Source organism: Astatotilapia calliptera, chromosome 22, assembly GCF_964374335.1.
Source record: "Astatotilapia calliptera chromosome 22, fAstCal68.1, whole genome shotgun sequence".
NCBI lineage: Eukaryota > Metazoa > Chordata > Actinopteri > Cichliformes > Cichlidae > Astatotilapia > Astatotilapia calliptera.
The window spans coordinates 2,640,446-2,656,270 of NC_137442.1; the positions used below are offsets into that span (position 1 = coordinate 2,640,446).

The 15,825-nt window shown below is 43.2% G+C and overlaps 2 protein-coding genes across 3 annotated transcripts in view; both read left to right on the plus strand.

The window, feature by feature from the left end:
* The window catches only part of LOC113014793 (MTSS I-BAR domain containing 1), a 68,685-nt gene extending 53,717 nt beyond the window's left edge, over positions 1-14,968 (plus strand). The window contains exons 8-15 of one of the 2 annotated variants that reach the window (XM_026156526.2): positions 2,747-2,904; positions 3,211-3,318; positions 3,589-3,686; positions 4,053-4,278; positions 7,179-7,415; positions 8,813-8,980; positions 9,143-9,299; positions 9,661-14,968. In XM_026156526.2, the coding sequence (XP_026012311.1) occupies positions 2,747-2,904; positions 3,211-3,318; positions 3,589-3,686; positions 4,053-4,278; positions 7,179-7,415; positions 8,813-8,980; positions 9,143-9,299; positions 9,661-10,313 (1,805 nt within the window). In that variant the 3' untranslated portion in view covers positions 10,314-14,968. The remainder of the gene's footprint in view (positions 1-2,746; positions 2,905-3,210; positions 3,319-3,588; positions 3,687-4,052; positions 4,279-7,178; positions 7,416-8,812; positions 8,981-9,142; positions 9,300-9,660) is intronic. The other variant, XM_026156527.2, reaches the window with a different exon arrangement.
* LOC113015304 (uncharacterized) overlaps positions 1-15,825 on the plus strand; it is a 325,186-nt gene that overhangs the window by 61,255 nt on the left and 248,106 nt on the right. The window lies entirely within an intron of this gene.

The following is a 15,825-nucleotide window of genomic DNA, read 5'->3' on the forward strand; positions in this document are numbered from 1 at the left end:
AAGAAAGCATTCAGAAATGTCTCGATTTAGACAAAAAAGGAGGCGATCGTGAGATAAACAAGAACATAAGAGCGATGTTCTGCCCGAGACATCCTGTTTGTTTGAATTCTGTGGGAAACCTGGAATTACGTTCACATTTCTGGAAGCAAGTCTTCACCATTTCTTTCCTCTTTATCACTGAAGCCTGTGCTTGGAAAATTCTTACAGAGAGACGGCGCGCGTTCTCCCGTCTATCAGCCCGACCACAGAAGCCGGCCTCGGATCTCGCTGGAGGAATGAGGAACTTTAATTGCATGTTTATGTCTGTCCTCAAATCCAGAAGATGAGATTACCAAACGATCGCTTTAAAGAGGAGAAACTGAACCCCAGAGCACCATGTGGAGGGGGAAAGACAGCAGTTGTTAGGAGTGAAATTAGCTGATTAAATGTGATCTCGTCACACAAAAGTGAACGTCGCTTTGAGGTTTAGAAAATTGCTGCAGGCATTTTTCAGTCTGCTCTGTCATGTCGTATTTTCATGACAGCAAAGTCAAGAAAAGACTGAGTAATCACATGTTGGTCTGCCTGCTCTCTGCCGCTGTGGGCCTCGGCTGCAAGCGGTTCATGGCACTGTCCGTGGTTTTAACGAATTGGGGGTGCAGGGTGCATTTTGGAGGGGGCCTCGTTGTTGATGGATTAACTCAGATTTTGTTCTCCAGTGAGTGTTTAAGGAAGCAGGACAGTCTGAGGAATCAAAATAAACTTGCATCCATGGTAATGATTCATGTCATGCCACATAACGGTTTAAAAGCTGTTCTCTGGACATGACAGGAAGTTGTCTTAAAGCAGCGTGCTTGGGTAACTTCTTGCATATTTCAGCAAGAAGCTGAAACATTTCAGATCCATCACTAACAGAAGACACCAAAGCAGCTGTTGACAAGCTAACATCCTCTAAAGTGTAGCTGTGGGCTGATGAAACCAGCAAGGAAAGAATTCAGTATTGCACAATGCATTCATTACATGTTATAATACAGCAGTGCAGAAATATTAACTTAACAGCCTCGGGAGACCCGGGTGGCCTGTTTCCGATCTGTGCCGCTATACTCATTGTCAAAAATGGTTCTAAACTTGCTTTCAGCCAACAGCCAAATAAAGAAGGAATAAAGCTGCATTTAAGACTCTGGAATTCTTTTCTGAATTATTCCTATCAGTGAAAGTAAAGACCTGATGCTGTTTTTCAGAGAATCGTTTGGTCAGTAGATCTGGAGGTGGTCAGGTCTGCAGCATAAGTTGTGAACTTTCTTCATAAGATGGAAATCACAGGGTGAAACCTGAAGTTCCTTCGCTAAGCCCTGAATCCTGTTTCGTAGTACGCGGGCAAATGGAAGAAAAGAGTAAAATACGCCTGGATGTAGTAATGACTCACCAGGGATGATCTAAGTCGCCTTATACTCCTGTTCAACATTTCCACATTTCCAATTGGAACATATGAATTTACCAGAATTAACGTGTAGCGTGCTAAGATCCCCAAACACTCGACATATTCAGCGCTCCGGGAAACCCACACCCACAATAGCTGCTCTCGATCAGTCAATGAAACAATGTAAAAATAGTTCAGCTTTGCTCTGTGTCACAAAGTAAATTAACTAATCCAATTACAGTCGCTGTGGGAGATGATATTAAAGCAGATACAGACTCCAGCTCATCCGACTCATGTCGCAACGGCCGTGTCGACACGTGAAATCAGTTTAATCTTCTGTGTATGAAACCGCTTTAGTAAAGACTTGGAGTAAGGGAGAGTTGAGACATTTGGACAGAGTTAAAAAATAAACCAGAAGCATTTCATAAAAGCAGCAATGTAATTTCAAAATGGCAAACATTATTAATGTGTGGTGTGTTTTCAGTGGGATTCCAGTGGTTGTTTGTTTCCAGCTGACTGATCGCCAGAGAGAAAAGCCTTGTTTGAGACTTTAATGTGGTTAATGGTTTGTGGGAGGCTCTGACTGTTGTTTTTGAAGCCACTGAGTGATCGTAGTTTCAGAGCAGGCTCTGCTCTTTGTAGCTAAAGTTCTGTTCAGTGAGAATTGGATTTCACAGATGGCTGATAATCTGGCTGCAGCTGTGAGGCTGCCTCCTCTTTAGTTCTGTGTGAGTTTGTTGATCTGAGCCAAGATGGACTGAAGTGATTGCATTTTGTTAACGCCACAGAAACGGTTCCTCTGCTCATGTGTAGGTCTGCAAGAGAGAGAGATTTAGAAAACTCTGGTGTTACCTTTGGGTGGCTGCTTAAGTTTAAAAGTTTAAATCAGCATTTTGAAAGACAACTTTTTCTTTTTTTGTGTATCGTTTTGATTTTTAGTTACTTTTTATTGCAAATAGTCCCCATTTCCTTTCTTTTTAGGCTATTTTATGCCTTAAAGATACTTCCTGTGACTAAAACTTTCATCAGCAGAGGGCAGCATTTTTCCAGAATGTTTGTTATTTCTTCTTTTCTTCATTGCCCTGATTTCCACAGGAGGTTTTACCTTGTGCCCATCCCCCACTGTAAATGAGAATGTGTTTTAGTGACGGGCACAAACTTTGGAACAAAGCAGGCCCAATTCAAACTTTTTGTTCTGTAGCTTTTGCACCCATTCACAGGTCTAGCAACTGGTCACTAGGGAAAAATGACTATTCTCCAACTGGTTGGCAAGTGGTTGTGAGGGTCTGCTTGCTGTTTCTAGTTGAAATTGGATGCAACGAGGTATGTGCACGTGTTTGTGTTCAGGCCGTGGAGACCTGCAGCCCCAGCTGGACAGCGCCATGCAGGACGTCAGCGATAAGTACCTGCTGCTGGAGGAGACGGAGAAGCAGGCGGTGAGGAGGGCGCTGGTGGAGGAGAGGAGTCGCTTTTGCTGCTTCGTGTCCATGCTGCGGCCTGTCGTGGTCAGTGATGCATTCAAACTGTTTATGCACAACACAGAAAGATGTTTGGAGCTCTAACTACAGTTACGCAGAAACTCTGCAAGCCTTTGAAGAAACACTTGGCCCCCTTTAGATTTGTATGTTTATGCTTTGCTGGACGTCAGCAGCTGCAATCCAAATGTAAATCTCTGACGAACATCAACTCCTACACCTTCTGTGCTGCAGCTCTCTCTTTAAACCTCCTGTGGAGCAGCTGCTGTGATGACGTCAGTCTCAAAGCTGTTTTTTGTGTAGAATTTGCAGCTGATGAATGTTTGCGTGTCTCAGGAGGAGGAGATGTCCATGCTGGGGGAGATTACACACCTCCAGACGCTGACAGACGACCTGAAGATGCTAACCATGGACCCACACAAGCTGCCCGCTTCCAGTGAGCAGGTACTCGTGGTGCTGTGAGGGGTCGTGTGACCACACAATCGAACGATTTGTCCTCTGTTATAAATGTCTCAGTTTCAGCCCCGTTCTGTACCGATTAAAATATTTCAGAAGGGTTTTTGATTTAAGCACGTTCAGTACACCTTCACTCACTCTACCCGCTGATCAGTGGTAACCTCGACACGGAGTAAACACGCCTTCCTTTGACCTGACTGCACACAGACACCTTCACAGAAACATCATAGACGATTCACAGCATTTTTTTCTCTCCAGGTAATCGTAGACCTGAAGGGCTCCGAGTGCACCTGGTCCTACCAAACTCCTCCCTCGTCACCAAGCACCACCGTATCCAGGAAGTCCAGCATGTGCAGGTTAGTTATGTGGCTGCTGCCAGCTGCTTATTATCTCAACAATAGAGGGAGATAAGGTGGTCTGCTGAGAGCCTGTCCTCTGCTGCCTCTCTGTGGTTAACAAGTGGAACTACAGCTTTTTTTAAAATCATCGATTTTTTTGAAAGTTTTGATTTATCAAAGAGAAATAACTCCAGTAAATGTTATTTTACCATCATGTCTTATTACTCAGAATATTTCATCTGCCTGACTCATTTTTCGGGTTGATTGTTTATTCTTTCATGTGATGAGCTGAGATTTTAAAACAGAAAATCAGCGAATGACTTCAGAGCTTCTCAGGTTTCCTTCTTTCTGACATTTATTTGTCTCCTCCCGTCCGGCCCACAGCAGCCTGAACAGCGTGAACAGCAGCGACTCTCGCTCCAGCGGCTCACACTGTCACTCCCCGACCTCCCACTTCCGTTATCGCGCCTCCTCCTCCTCTTCCTCCTCAGTGCTGCCCCAGCAGACACCTGCCCGCCTCTCTTCAATCTCCTCACACGACTCTGGCTTCATCTCTCAGGACGCCTACCAGTCCAAATCCCCTTCACCGATGCCCCCAGAGACCCTGCAGGTAACAAAAGTCGCGGCTCAGTGCTTTTAGTCATCGACTCACTGAGAACAGACGCCAAAAATAAACCAGTGAGTTCTGTTTATGATGTCTGCGGATGTTCCCCAGTTCCTACGATGTGGTGTGTTTGTTAGCTGGAAGCCACATGTCGCGTGTGCGTGTCTCAGTAACCTCAGAGAGATAGATGGTTTCTATCTATCTATAAACTCGAGGTATCGTCAAATTTAGAGCCATGTCTAACACTCATAACAACAACATCATCTTTTGCTGTTACTTGTTTAAAAACAAAAAAGTCAATCTCGTCGTCATGTTGGAGAAATGACAAAATCCTGAACGAGACCAGGATATACAGCAACGACATTCATTCAGACGTCATCTGCATCCAGTCTTGTTAAGCGCCTTCAGGGTACAGACACTGGTCAGTGTTTACGTTGTCGAGCCTACACAGGCTTTATTTTAAATAGATCAGTTCCTCTCGCACTCAACGATCCTGGTGCCCAATCAGGTGGAGGTGATGATATCGCCCCTGGCTCTAGCTGTGAGACGCCTCAGGCGGGAATTGGAACTGCAGCACCTGCTTACCACTACGCTACCCAGCTGCATATACATACATGTATATACATTTATATATAAAACACATCATAGGCACTACTCGAGTTAAGCTATTTTAAATACGATCATTTTAGTTTTAGTGCTGTGCCAAGATAATTTACATTAATTAAATATCCAAAGACGGAGCGTGAAGGTGTCCACTGATGTTTTTTCAGCAAAGATAATTAGGACGTAAAGATTATATGTAGTCAGTTTGTTTGTGCTGATAATTTAGCACATGAACAAAATGACAGGATGTTTGTGTGTGAGAGGAAGGAGACGTTCAGAGTGCGACAGCCTGCTGTGTGCTTTCATCTTCACCTCACCTCAGTAACCCAGCGCGCTGTGACACTGATCAGCCATGCTGCTATTATAAAAGTTTAACCAGTCATGAATCACATAATAGAAGAAGACACAGACCTGAAGCTTCAGCCTGCGTTAGCTCTGTTTCTGATTTTCACTCCAACATGACTCACTGTTAAATATAATGAGAAAATACTAGCAGTAGTGCTTTTAAAAAAAAAAATCATAAAGTTGATAGTTTCTCTTTCCACCTGCTGAACCGGCTTCTGCTTCGTCTTTGCTGTTTGACCTCTGACCTGGGATCAGTGTTTGGGAGATTACAGCTTCTCATTAAATGTTTCATAGATTCACTCCTCCTAACACATCCTAACCCAATTTCACTGCACTTAAACCCGTCTTAATCATTTTAGACGTGCAGAAATCTGAAAACTGCATGTGCATTAATGCTCCCCAGCACTGGTTGTCCTGCTGTTCTAACCTGTTTGTTGCTGCTTCCTCTGCTTTTCTCTCGTGTCTGTGTTTTGATCTGTTTTCTTGGCTTCCCTCTGTGCTTCCTGCAAACTGCTGTCTCTGTGTGCGCTCTGCATGGCGCTGCTGCAGTCGTGCGTCTCTGCTTCACCCTCTCAGTCTGTCACTGTGGGGCCTTCCTCGTACTCCTCTTCTTCCTCACCCACACACCCCGAGCCACGCTCTGGGCAGCAGCAGGTGAACACGTAGACACACAATTGTGTTAGTGTTTTGTTGTTCTTGTTTTTCCAGGTGAGTCGTGTGTCAGCTTTTATTTTTGAGTGATATGAACGGGAGCCTTCATGAAGCACAAAAAGCCGACTGCACAGAAACGTTTCCAGCTGCTTAACAAATCCAATTACATTCAGTGCTCAACACTGGCAATGAATAAATGAACAATTAAAATATAATCTAGTGTTGGCTGAGGAGGAAGAAATATTCCAGGTTTGATTGGCAGCCTGATAATCATCAACATCCTGAAAACTAAGAACAGCACACGATGTTCACTCCACCGTGAAATGGATTAAAAGATTACTCGCATGTAAAGGGAACCGAGCTCTGTGAGCAATAAAGGGACCAAAAACAAACAGATTTCCCCTCAGGTTTGTCAAACAGAAACATTTACAAAAGCCAAAGAAATCCCAGTCTGGTCTGTTTATGGTCAGAGTGTGTCAGGGTGAAGAGGTCAGGTTACCTGGTCATTTTACCAGGTAACTGTTCAGAATATATGAGATATTTATATGATGAGGCTCTCAGGCAAACAGTTATTCTAAACTTTTTAAAATCAATATTGAGTCGACATGTTTGATTTACTCGTGAATGCACAGTTGGGACTGAGTGACTTTGATGCACATCTCAGCTACGTCACTAAAACAGGAAACGTGCAGTGAAACCTAATGAACATCACCACATGGTCCCCAGTGATGGTTCATAATTTAGTTGGTTATCAGAACTTATGCAGGGCTCTCGTCCTCCTCCTCCGGCAGGGCTTCACATGGATGAATTGCCAAAACAAAAAACACAACAAAGATCGACTTTCATTATATTTGCTGAGATGTTATTGGCTTAAGTAAAAGTATCTTTAGCATAGAATAAAATTACTCTGTTGCAATTAAAGATGCATAAATGTGAAATACAAATGTGTAGGGAGTATTTGGGTGGCATTAGTTGAAGCGAATTTTTGTAAGACTACAAATTCTTTTCATAATTGTTTTGCAAAATCTCAGAAACTGGGAAAGGCCAGTGAAATAAAATACTGATTAAAAAGTGAAAAAATCATCTGCTTCAAAGAAACTCCAGATGAAATCGTCAGTGCTATAAATCAGGATGTTTGATGTTTGGATGTGTATGAATGCTGGGACCTCACTGCCGCCCAAACATTAGCTTTTTCTGCCGCATGAAGCACCTGTTTTTGCGCTCATGTCTCGTGTTTTCACTCCTCGGTCGTGAGCATCATCTTTAATTTTTGAATTGTTTCTGCTTCTTCATTCATTCACATTCAGTTGACAAATGGTTTTGACCATCACGGAGCCCAGGACCCCCACCTCCACCCTTCATACTTCTCCTACTCCTCTCCCACCACCACTACCACCACCTCTCCCATCTCCTCGCCCTCCTGTTCGTCCGTTTCACCCACGTGGCCGTGGTCTCGCTCAGGCTGCGGCCAATCAGGAGAGTTCCTGCCTCTCAGCCCCTCGGGGCTTGGAGTGATCCCATCATCCAGAGTCCCGTCCTGGAAGGTTTGATCCTCATTCTCCCCGATGTCCTCCTCTTTTCTTTGAGTTGATCTGTGTGTTATTTTCTCTTCTTTCTTGATGTCAGTTCATTCTCTCAAAAGTTTCTCATTTTCCAGTCAATTCAATTTAGGATCAATTTCACCTGATATTTTTGTTAATTTTATTCCTGCTTATCTTTAAGATTAAAAATTGAAACGTAAACTTTAAAACAACATTGATTATCACTATACAGAGAGCCTTGCTTACCTGTGCTGGTGACAGGCGTGAGTTTTCAGGTTGTCCATTTTTCAGGTACTTTTTTACAAAACTCCTCTCACCACCAGGTGGCAGCATTTTACCTAAAAGCGTTAGCCTAGCTGTTCAGCCGAGAACTACAACTTCTACTTTCAAATGTACATAACTTCTAATCCAGTGTTTCATAGCCTGTAGCCTTGTTGTGATAATGCAAGCTCGAATAATTCTGAGATTTTTCATGTTGTGTTTGGGGCAAATCGGATTCTTCATTCATAAAGCTGAGAATGCAGCCCGGTCCTGCAACACCCACCGGACAGAGACGCCTTTAACATGATGCCATAGCTGTTTCCTCACATTCTGTCGACGGGTTCATTCAGATGTCAAATTGAATTGTTGCCCACATGCTAAATGCATTTAAAGTCTTCTGTACATATGTACGAATCAACCACAACATTAAACATCTGACTAATTTTGTGTAGGTCCCTGTTATGCTGTTAAAACAACTCTGACCTATAAGGACCACAGCGAGTGTTCTGTGGGGTGACTGGCTCTGGGATGGTGACAGCCTGGTCCTTTCGGCCCGCTGGGCTGTGGGACAGGGTGTCTGCTCTGGTGTTCTGATTGGATTTGGGATATAAGGACTTTTCCTCAATGACTTGTTCTTGTGGCGTATCCTCTCCTGATGGGGGAGGCAGCTGCCGTTGGGGAGTGTCATTGGAGGTTTTTGTTTAGGTGGGCGGTATGCGATAAAGTCCAATCCTTATGGACACCAGGACGCAAGTAAACGATCAGCGTCGATTCATTTCACCTGTGTGTGGTTTTAATGTTGTGGCTGAGTTGTAAACTCCAACTTCACTGGGAGGTGGAGGCATCCAACTGCAAGGCTGTGGTTTACATTTTTACAGTTTATATAATAGCTTCTACTTTTAAAGGCGTGTTTTGAGGTGCGGCCTATAAAATGGTTTGGTTTGCTTGCATAGACCTCTGGTGTTCTTGCAACAGTTTCCAAATGTTTGCTCACAGCAGCAAACATGAGCATTTTTGTCATTTCTATAAAAGAAACATCCCTCTGTTCATGCTTCTATTTGGACGTTTGACTAATGGACAAAATTAACAACAATATTAAAAAACTATTTTACTGTTATTGATGATATCTTCCTGTGTAGGATTGGGCCAAACCAGGCCCGTACGATCAGCCCATGGTTAATACCCTGAAGAGGAGCAAGGACAGGAGAGAGACTACAGATCCCAGCAGCCACCAGGGTGCTGATGTCACCACACCAGGAGAGGAGCCAAACAGGGGCAAAGGAAACAACACTTCATCATCCCCCAAGGTCGGACACAATGACCAGCAAAATGCCAAACAAGTCCTTGAATAGAAAGTCACATGACTAACTGGGAGCATTCTGATTGGACAGACGAATCCCAATAATTCACATATTCCCCTGTGTGTGTGTGTGTGTGTCTGTGTGTGTGTGTGTGTCTCTGACTGACAGGTGGACAGGGAGACCCGTGAGGAGCTGGCCAGAGCTCTGGCCCGCGGCCTCCAGCTGGACATCCACGGCTCCAGCAGAGATTCCCTGCAAGGCTCCAGCGGCTACAGCAGCCAGACCAACACACCCTGCTGCTCAGAGGACACCATCTCCTCACAGGGTAAACGTACTTAACTTACTCCCACCAGATTAATTAAATACAAACTACTTCACAGTTTAACTCCAGCAAAGGATGCGTTGCTGCTAAGCTCAGCACTAACTTTATTCAAATGTTCACTGGACCCAGAAACAAGCCTGAATTGAATCACTGAAAAACAAACTTCCGTTGTGTCTCTTCTGAACGTCTCAAATCTCGCTCTGATCTAAACTCTAAACAGAAAAAATCTAACTAAAGTTAACGTGAATTAAAAAGACTTTAATTATATAATATCTGGGGAATGCTTGAGATCATCAGCTGACTCTGCTCTATTCAAACACATTCTGTTATCGTGCTAAATTCTCCCCCCTCCTGGTCTCTGTAGTATCGGACTGTGACTACTACTCTGTGGGAGCAGATCAGGAGGTGGAGCAGCAGTCCTCAGACTTTGATAAATCCTCCACCATCCCGAGGAACAGCGACATCACCCAGTCCTACCGCCGCATGTTTCAGTCTAAACGCCCTGCTTCCACTGCTGGCCTGCCTTCCAACCCCTCTGCTGTAATCACCCCGGGGGTTGCTACTATCAGACGGACACCGTCCTCCAAACCCAACTTGCGACGACCATCCGGGGGCCTCAACCTGGGCCCCATCCCCATCAAGCCCCCCATGATCCCAGTTAAGACTCCCACTGTGCCTGAACACCCTGGATTCCCCAGCAAAGCAGCGTCAGAAGACGGCAACACCCCGCGGACCCCGCTAAGCCCGGCCACCACTCCTCTGTCACCAGGCAGCAACGGGTCATTGTCACCAAAGTCTGTCCCTTGGGAGATCCAGCACATGGGCAAGGGATCGGATCCTCCAACCCCACCTCCACAGCCCAGCGGTCGGTCATCAGAGTGGGAGCGTCGACCCCTCCCAGAGCTCTTGGAGGAAACAGAATACGCTGAGGTGGAGGACTTTCTGGTGGCCATCCGACGAGGCGTCAAGCTCAAGAAGACGACAACCAACGACCGATCGGCACCAATGATTCACTGAGACTACAAAGGTTGGTTTGACATGAGCCATTTTGTGTCCCTGGCTGAAAATACTGTTGGAAGGGACACAAAATGGTTAATGCTAAGTAAAAGCAAATCGCTATGACATCAAATGGATGCCAGTAACAGGAGGAAGTTGCCCAGAGACTCTGATTGAGGATCATTTTAGAAATCTTGTCTTTTAGCAGTGATTACAAAAAAATGTGCATTTTCACAGTTTGGCCAAAGAGTAATAATATTTGCATTTAAATCAAAAAAAGACCGAGTCCATTGTCAGCTGGGATCGCCTCCAGCCTCACCTGCACAGGTGCACAAGGAGAAATTTTAAGTAAACTTTCCACAAAGTGTTGACTGGACTTGTTAAGCACATCTCCCTTTAAAATCAGTTCTAGTTCCTGCGCGAGGCCGAGCCAGGAACTCTGATCCGAGATCGTTTCCTCAGGGCAACTTCGATAACAGAGCGAGGGAGACGGGATCATCCTGACGACCGAGAGACGCCTGGACAAGGTCGACCTTGTAGCAGGAAAAAAGAGGCTTAAATGAAATGAAATCCTAATGTTGGGGAGAAGTGAAGGTAGAAGAAGAGAACACTTCTCAGACAGACGACGCTGAGCTGGGAGGAGTGATGGAATATTTTCGAAAGATCAAATCATTATTTGTATGTACATATTTCTATTTTGATGTGTTTGTATGTTTTACACCCTCGTAGTCTCCCATTTCCACTAAAGGTGCCAAAAGCCTGTGTGCTGAATACGACTTACATATTTAATGCTGGATTTTCTTTATGTACAAACATGAGTATGGTGTTTGACAGAGAGTTGTACTTGGACACCACCTGAAAGAGGATTTGTATATGTAGGGCAGCGTATTGAAGAGTGGCGTGTAACCATTCGCAACTAAGGATTTTCTGTTGTTACAGTAGACTGACCTGCATGTATTCAGTTTGCCTCAGTATAAATGATCCTTTTGCCTCTTAAACCGAATAAGAAAACCCCGGCAGCAGGAGAGGATCAGGAACTCTGGATGGAACAACTCGAGGTTAAGGCTGCTGTCCAAACAACGTCCCGGCTCTGAATTTCTAAGCTGAAAACAATACTGCAAGGTGCCGTTGGAGGTTCATTTCCTCTCACTGCGATTCTGTGCTTGTCAAAAGCACTTTGTGAAATTTGAGCAATTTAAAAATGCACAAAAATACAGAAACACCATTAGCAACGCAGCATGGCCACAGCGTGCGTCAGCCAACACTCCAAGTCCATAGCAGTGCAGTAACAGAGGCTACCACAGTTTCCTCCTGTGCTACTGCGTATCTGTAGTAAATACAATCATGTGGATTTGTGTATTGGTCTGGTGTAATAGAAGTGTGCTGATTTAGGAGGCACAGATTTAAACAGTTGTGGATGTTATTTTAGTGAAGTTACTGCTCGGTCAGTGCTTAAATTATTGGCCTGTGACCTGATGTTTAATGCTTAATATCTAAAACGCAGAAAATCTGGTCTATGTTGTATAACTCAGTCGTAGTTAGCACTTTTTACTAAATACTGAAATGTGCAGTGTGCACATATTAAATTGTGTGTAAGCCAGAAATGTGTACAAGTCTAAGGATAGCCGACTTCCCAAAAATGCCAAATGACTGCCCTGAAAGAGCAAGACGGTTGAACACAGTCACTTTGGAAGGCTGAACGTGGTCGGTCGACCCCCCCAGTATTCTGCCTACAAGTATAAACGGTGTCATGTATAAAAATCTCTAAAGAGAGGAGATGCACAACACGCTGGTTTGGAGTTTAGCTTGTTTTTAGTCCCAAACTGTTACTTACTAGCCTAAAAACACCAACTGTTCAGTGTGTGGAGGTGTTTCAGGTGGTGCGGGACACGCTGTGGTAACCATGTTGGAGGTCCAACACTTTATACAGCTATGAAGTCAAATCCTTCACACGCTGATCCACAGAGTGCCGTTCACGTCTTATTCATCTTGGTCCTGAAATTGTCTCCAGTTCAGAGACTGCTCGAAAAAAAATGAACAAAAGTAAAGTCAAATTATTATTAACGCCCACTTCTATTTGAGCTTTGATATATCATCACTTAGAAAAGTGATTCTATGAGTAGTCCTGTCGTGCCTCATCGTATTTTACAAAAATTAAGATCTGATGCTAGTGCACGACTGCACGAGCTCATCCCATCAAATTTAGAGATGCCATTAAAAATAACCAACAGCTGTCAATGATTGGTGAGAACAAAGCTCTAATTGATGTTTTTAAAAACACTGAGCCTCAGCTGCCTGTGGACCTCCACAGTGACACCACACGAGGCCGACGTGACCCACCAGGAGATCCTCTTAGCTGCACACAATCAGACCCTGCTGCATACTAATATGAATATAAGTCCAGTACGTATGTATACTTTAACTGTACTAGCTTGTTAATACATGTCAGATTTTAGCTGTCAGCAAGCTGAAATACACTAAAACTCCCATTTCTACCAAATAGCACTGCTAATATGTAGTCACCACATAATTATTACGTGCTTTAAGCATTTATTAATTTAAATATTCCCATCTTTTTCGTTTGACCTGTTGAGCATATAAAACCTATTAACGAGACTATATTTAATATGCATGTCGTCTTTCGTTTGCTTTGTTTAGCTGAGCATAATGATTTATTAGCCTGCTTCTCTCCTCTGTTGATCCAACTCTTCTGGACCAGGATGCAGTTTAGATTCCTGCAGGATGCAGAAACGTTTCCTGCTGTGTGTGACGGTTGTTTGACGCCCTGTACGACAACCGAAGCCGGCTTCCTTTTTAAAAAAAATCCAGGCTTATTCTCCTGTGCAGGTTTACAAATCCAGTCGTGTGTGGCTGACGCGATAACAAGCGTATGAAGCTGAGTGTTTGAAGACTCTGTAGATGTTTGTCATCGATGATCCGAGTGAGGCCGACACACACTGAGGATCAGAGGAGCGTTAGAATTCCCGTCAAAGCTGGAAAATGATTCGTTTAAATGTGTCACACATTCAGAGCGCACCGGGTTAGAAAAACCAAGTTAGATGAAAAGCCAGCGACCCGGTCCTCAGTGTGTTGAGACGCCACTCTTGTCCCCGAGCTGTAAACACAGCAGCTGTCAGTGTGCCCGTTTAACCCTTTAAACTTCAGCCTTTCATTTTCAGATGAGTTGCCTAATGTCTTACCGTATACGCTTAAAGAAGCTCTGGGTTTGATTTCTTTGTATGATACTCCTCCTTCAGGTGCTCTCCTATAACTATGAGGTTTCCCTCGTGCATTTCCTTAACAGATTTTGATGCAGCCACTTTATTTTATGGAAAGTATCAGAATTAGAATTTTGGCCCTTAGATTAATTATCACCATAGTCTCGGGTGCACGTTTTACAAAAAATGCATTTTTAGTCAGTTATCATTTATTGCACAACAACAAAAAGCCTATTTAAAAATATTTCAAATATATTTCTTGTAAGTTTGAAGTATTATGATTTCTTCTGTCAGATGTACACGTACTGTGGTGGATTCTCATTGTAAACGTGGCCACAGATTCAGATATGAAGTCAGTGTTTGTTCATGTCGGCTTTTTATGCTCTCAGATCTTTCAGGCACTGAGAGAGACCCCTCGGCACGTTTAAGCCCCACCCACCTGCCGTTGAGCCTTCTGTTTGCCGGACCCATCCAATCAGCAGAAAGCTGGCTTAAAGGTATCTTAAAGAGGGAGGAGCCAGAGTGAAAAATGCATTTTATAAATCACAGATTGAGGCCTAAACTTTGGGACAGCAGTCCTTTACTTCCCCAGTTTGCTCTTACGATGGTAAATAAAAGGCGGATTTTAAGGCAAACTGCAGCTCTTATTAATAAAAAGACTTTAAATTAGACTTACAAAAACAACCGCGTACAGTGTGTCAGGTAAAAAGTCTGCTCCAGTTCTGATTTATAAAAGTTATTATCAGCTACGCCTTCGTAGTGAAATGTCAAAAACTAAATCCGTTAAAAATTCAGCAATGAGGTTGAGATCAACAGCTTCGCTAACATCACTCACTCACTATAATAATCACTTTAAGCCGATGTACAAGTGAGGTTTAATTTTTATTGATTTTAATAAAAGTAACGGCACATGAATGTAACTTTTTACTGACAAATTTCCCACTAGCCTTGAACTCAGCATGGCTCCTGTAAGAACAGCAGCTTTTCTCCATCTCATTTCAGCTGTTTTTTAAAACCGTGAGGAAACAAACAGGTTTTATTAAAATCCTAAATCTGCAGCAGCTACAGACCTTTCCAGCGCTGTGACGAACTCACTCCTGCCTGTGGTGCTAGAAGTAAAAAACCTTTTTTATTTAATTTTTTTTACTACTTTTGTAATTCTGTAAATTCTGCTTCATGTTCCTGAATATTAATCATCTTTTTCTATGTAAACCGGTTTTTTGTTGGATCTTGGCTGTAAAATAAAATCGTACGTTCGATGTGCACCTGATGACGAGGGAAACCTGCGCTTTGCTTTTATCGTTTTTTGTTTCTATTTAACTTCATGAGGCTAAAGTAGGAAACCTTTAGTTTGACTGTGAGCTTGGGCTTAAGATAAACGATTGGTTATCTTTGGTCCTACTTTTTCATGCAAGACGTTTTGATTGTCCCTTAATAAACTTATCAAGTACTGACAAATAATTGAGTCTATTTATTCATTCGAGGTTGTTGATGCTCCAAATCACGATTTTCATCGTTTATTTTGTAAATGAATCAGCATCCGATATTACGAAAATCAGGTTTCTTATTCTGATAAAATGATTTAACCAGAGGAAGCAGGAGGACGAGGACGCGCTGGGAAACGTCTGATATGAATTAAAGACGTGCAGGCTTCCGTCTACGAGTCGATCGACAGATTTTATTTGTTCTGGTGAGATTTAAATCAAGTTCTTTGAAATATAAGGAAGTTATTTTAGGGTTTTACTCTTTTGTTCTTATAAATAAAGACATAAAATGACAACATTTCACCATTATGATTATTTAAAGATATGTTTACTAAGTAAATCTCCAAAAAGTTGATTCTGTTCATCTGGACGTAGAAACGTTTCGTCATCATCCAACTGCCTCCTTCAGTCTCAGCTGACTGCAGGTTTTCTTATAAACAGAACATTTGCATAATGACTGAAACCAGCCCAGTGAGGGAACAATGGGCCGGGAGGTCAGTTCCTCAGTTCCTTCTCATGGCCATTGATCAACAACCACTGATCAATGGCCATGAGAACCATTCACAGAGAGCTGGGGAATGGCTGCAATCACAGCACAGTTTACAAAGTGAGTTTTGGGTTCAGGTGAGAGTTTACAAGATTTTCTTAGGATTAAACCAGAAATGTTTTAAAGGAATAAAACAAATATACACTCAAAGTGCTTCACACTACATATTTAACCATAGATTCAAGCAAATACTTCGGTCTGTACACTTTACCTGCATCTCTCCTCTGGGTGAACATGCAAACTCCAGGCGGGGTTTGAACCAGGAACCTGCTCATGAGAAACCT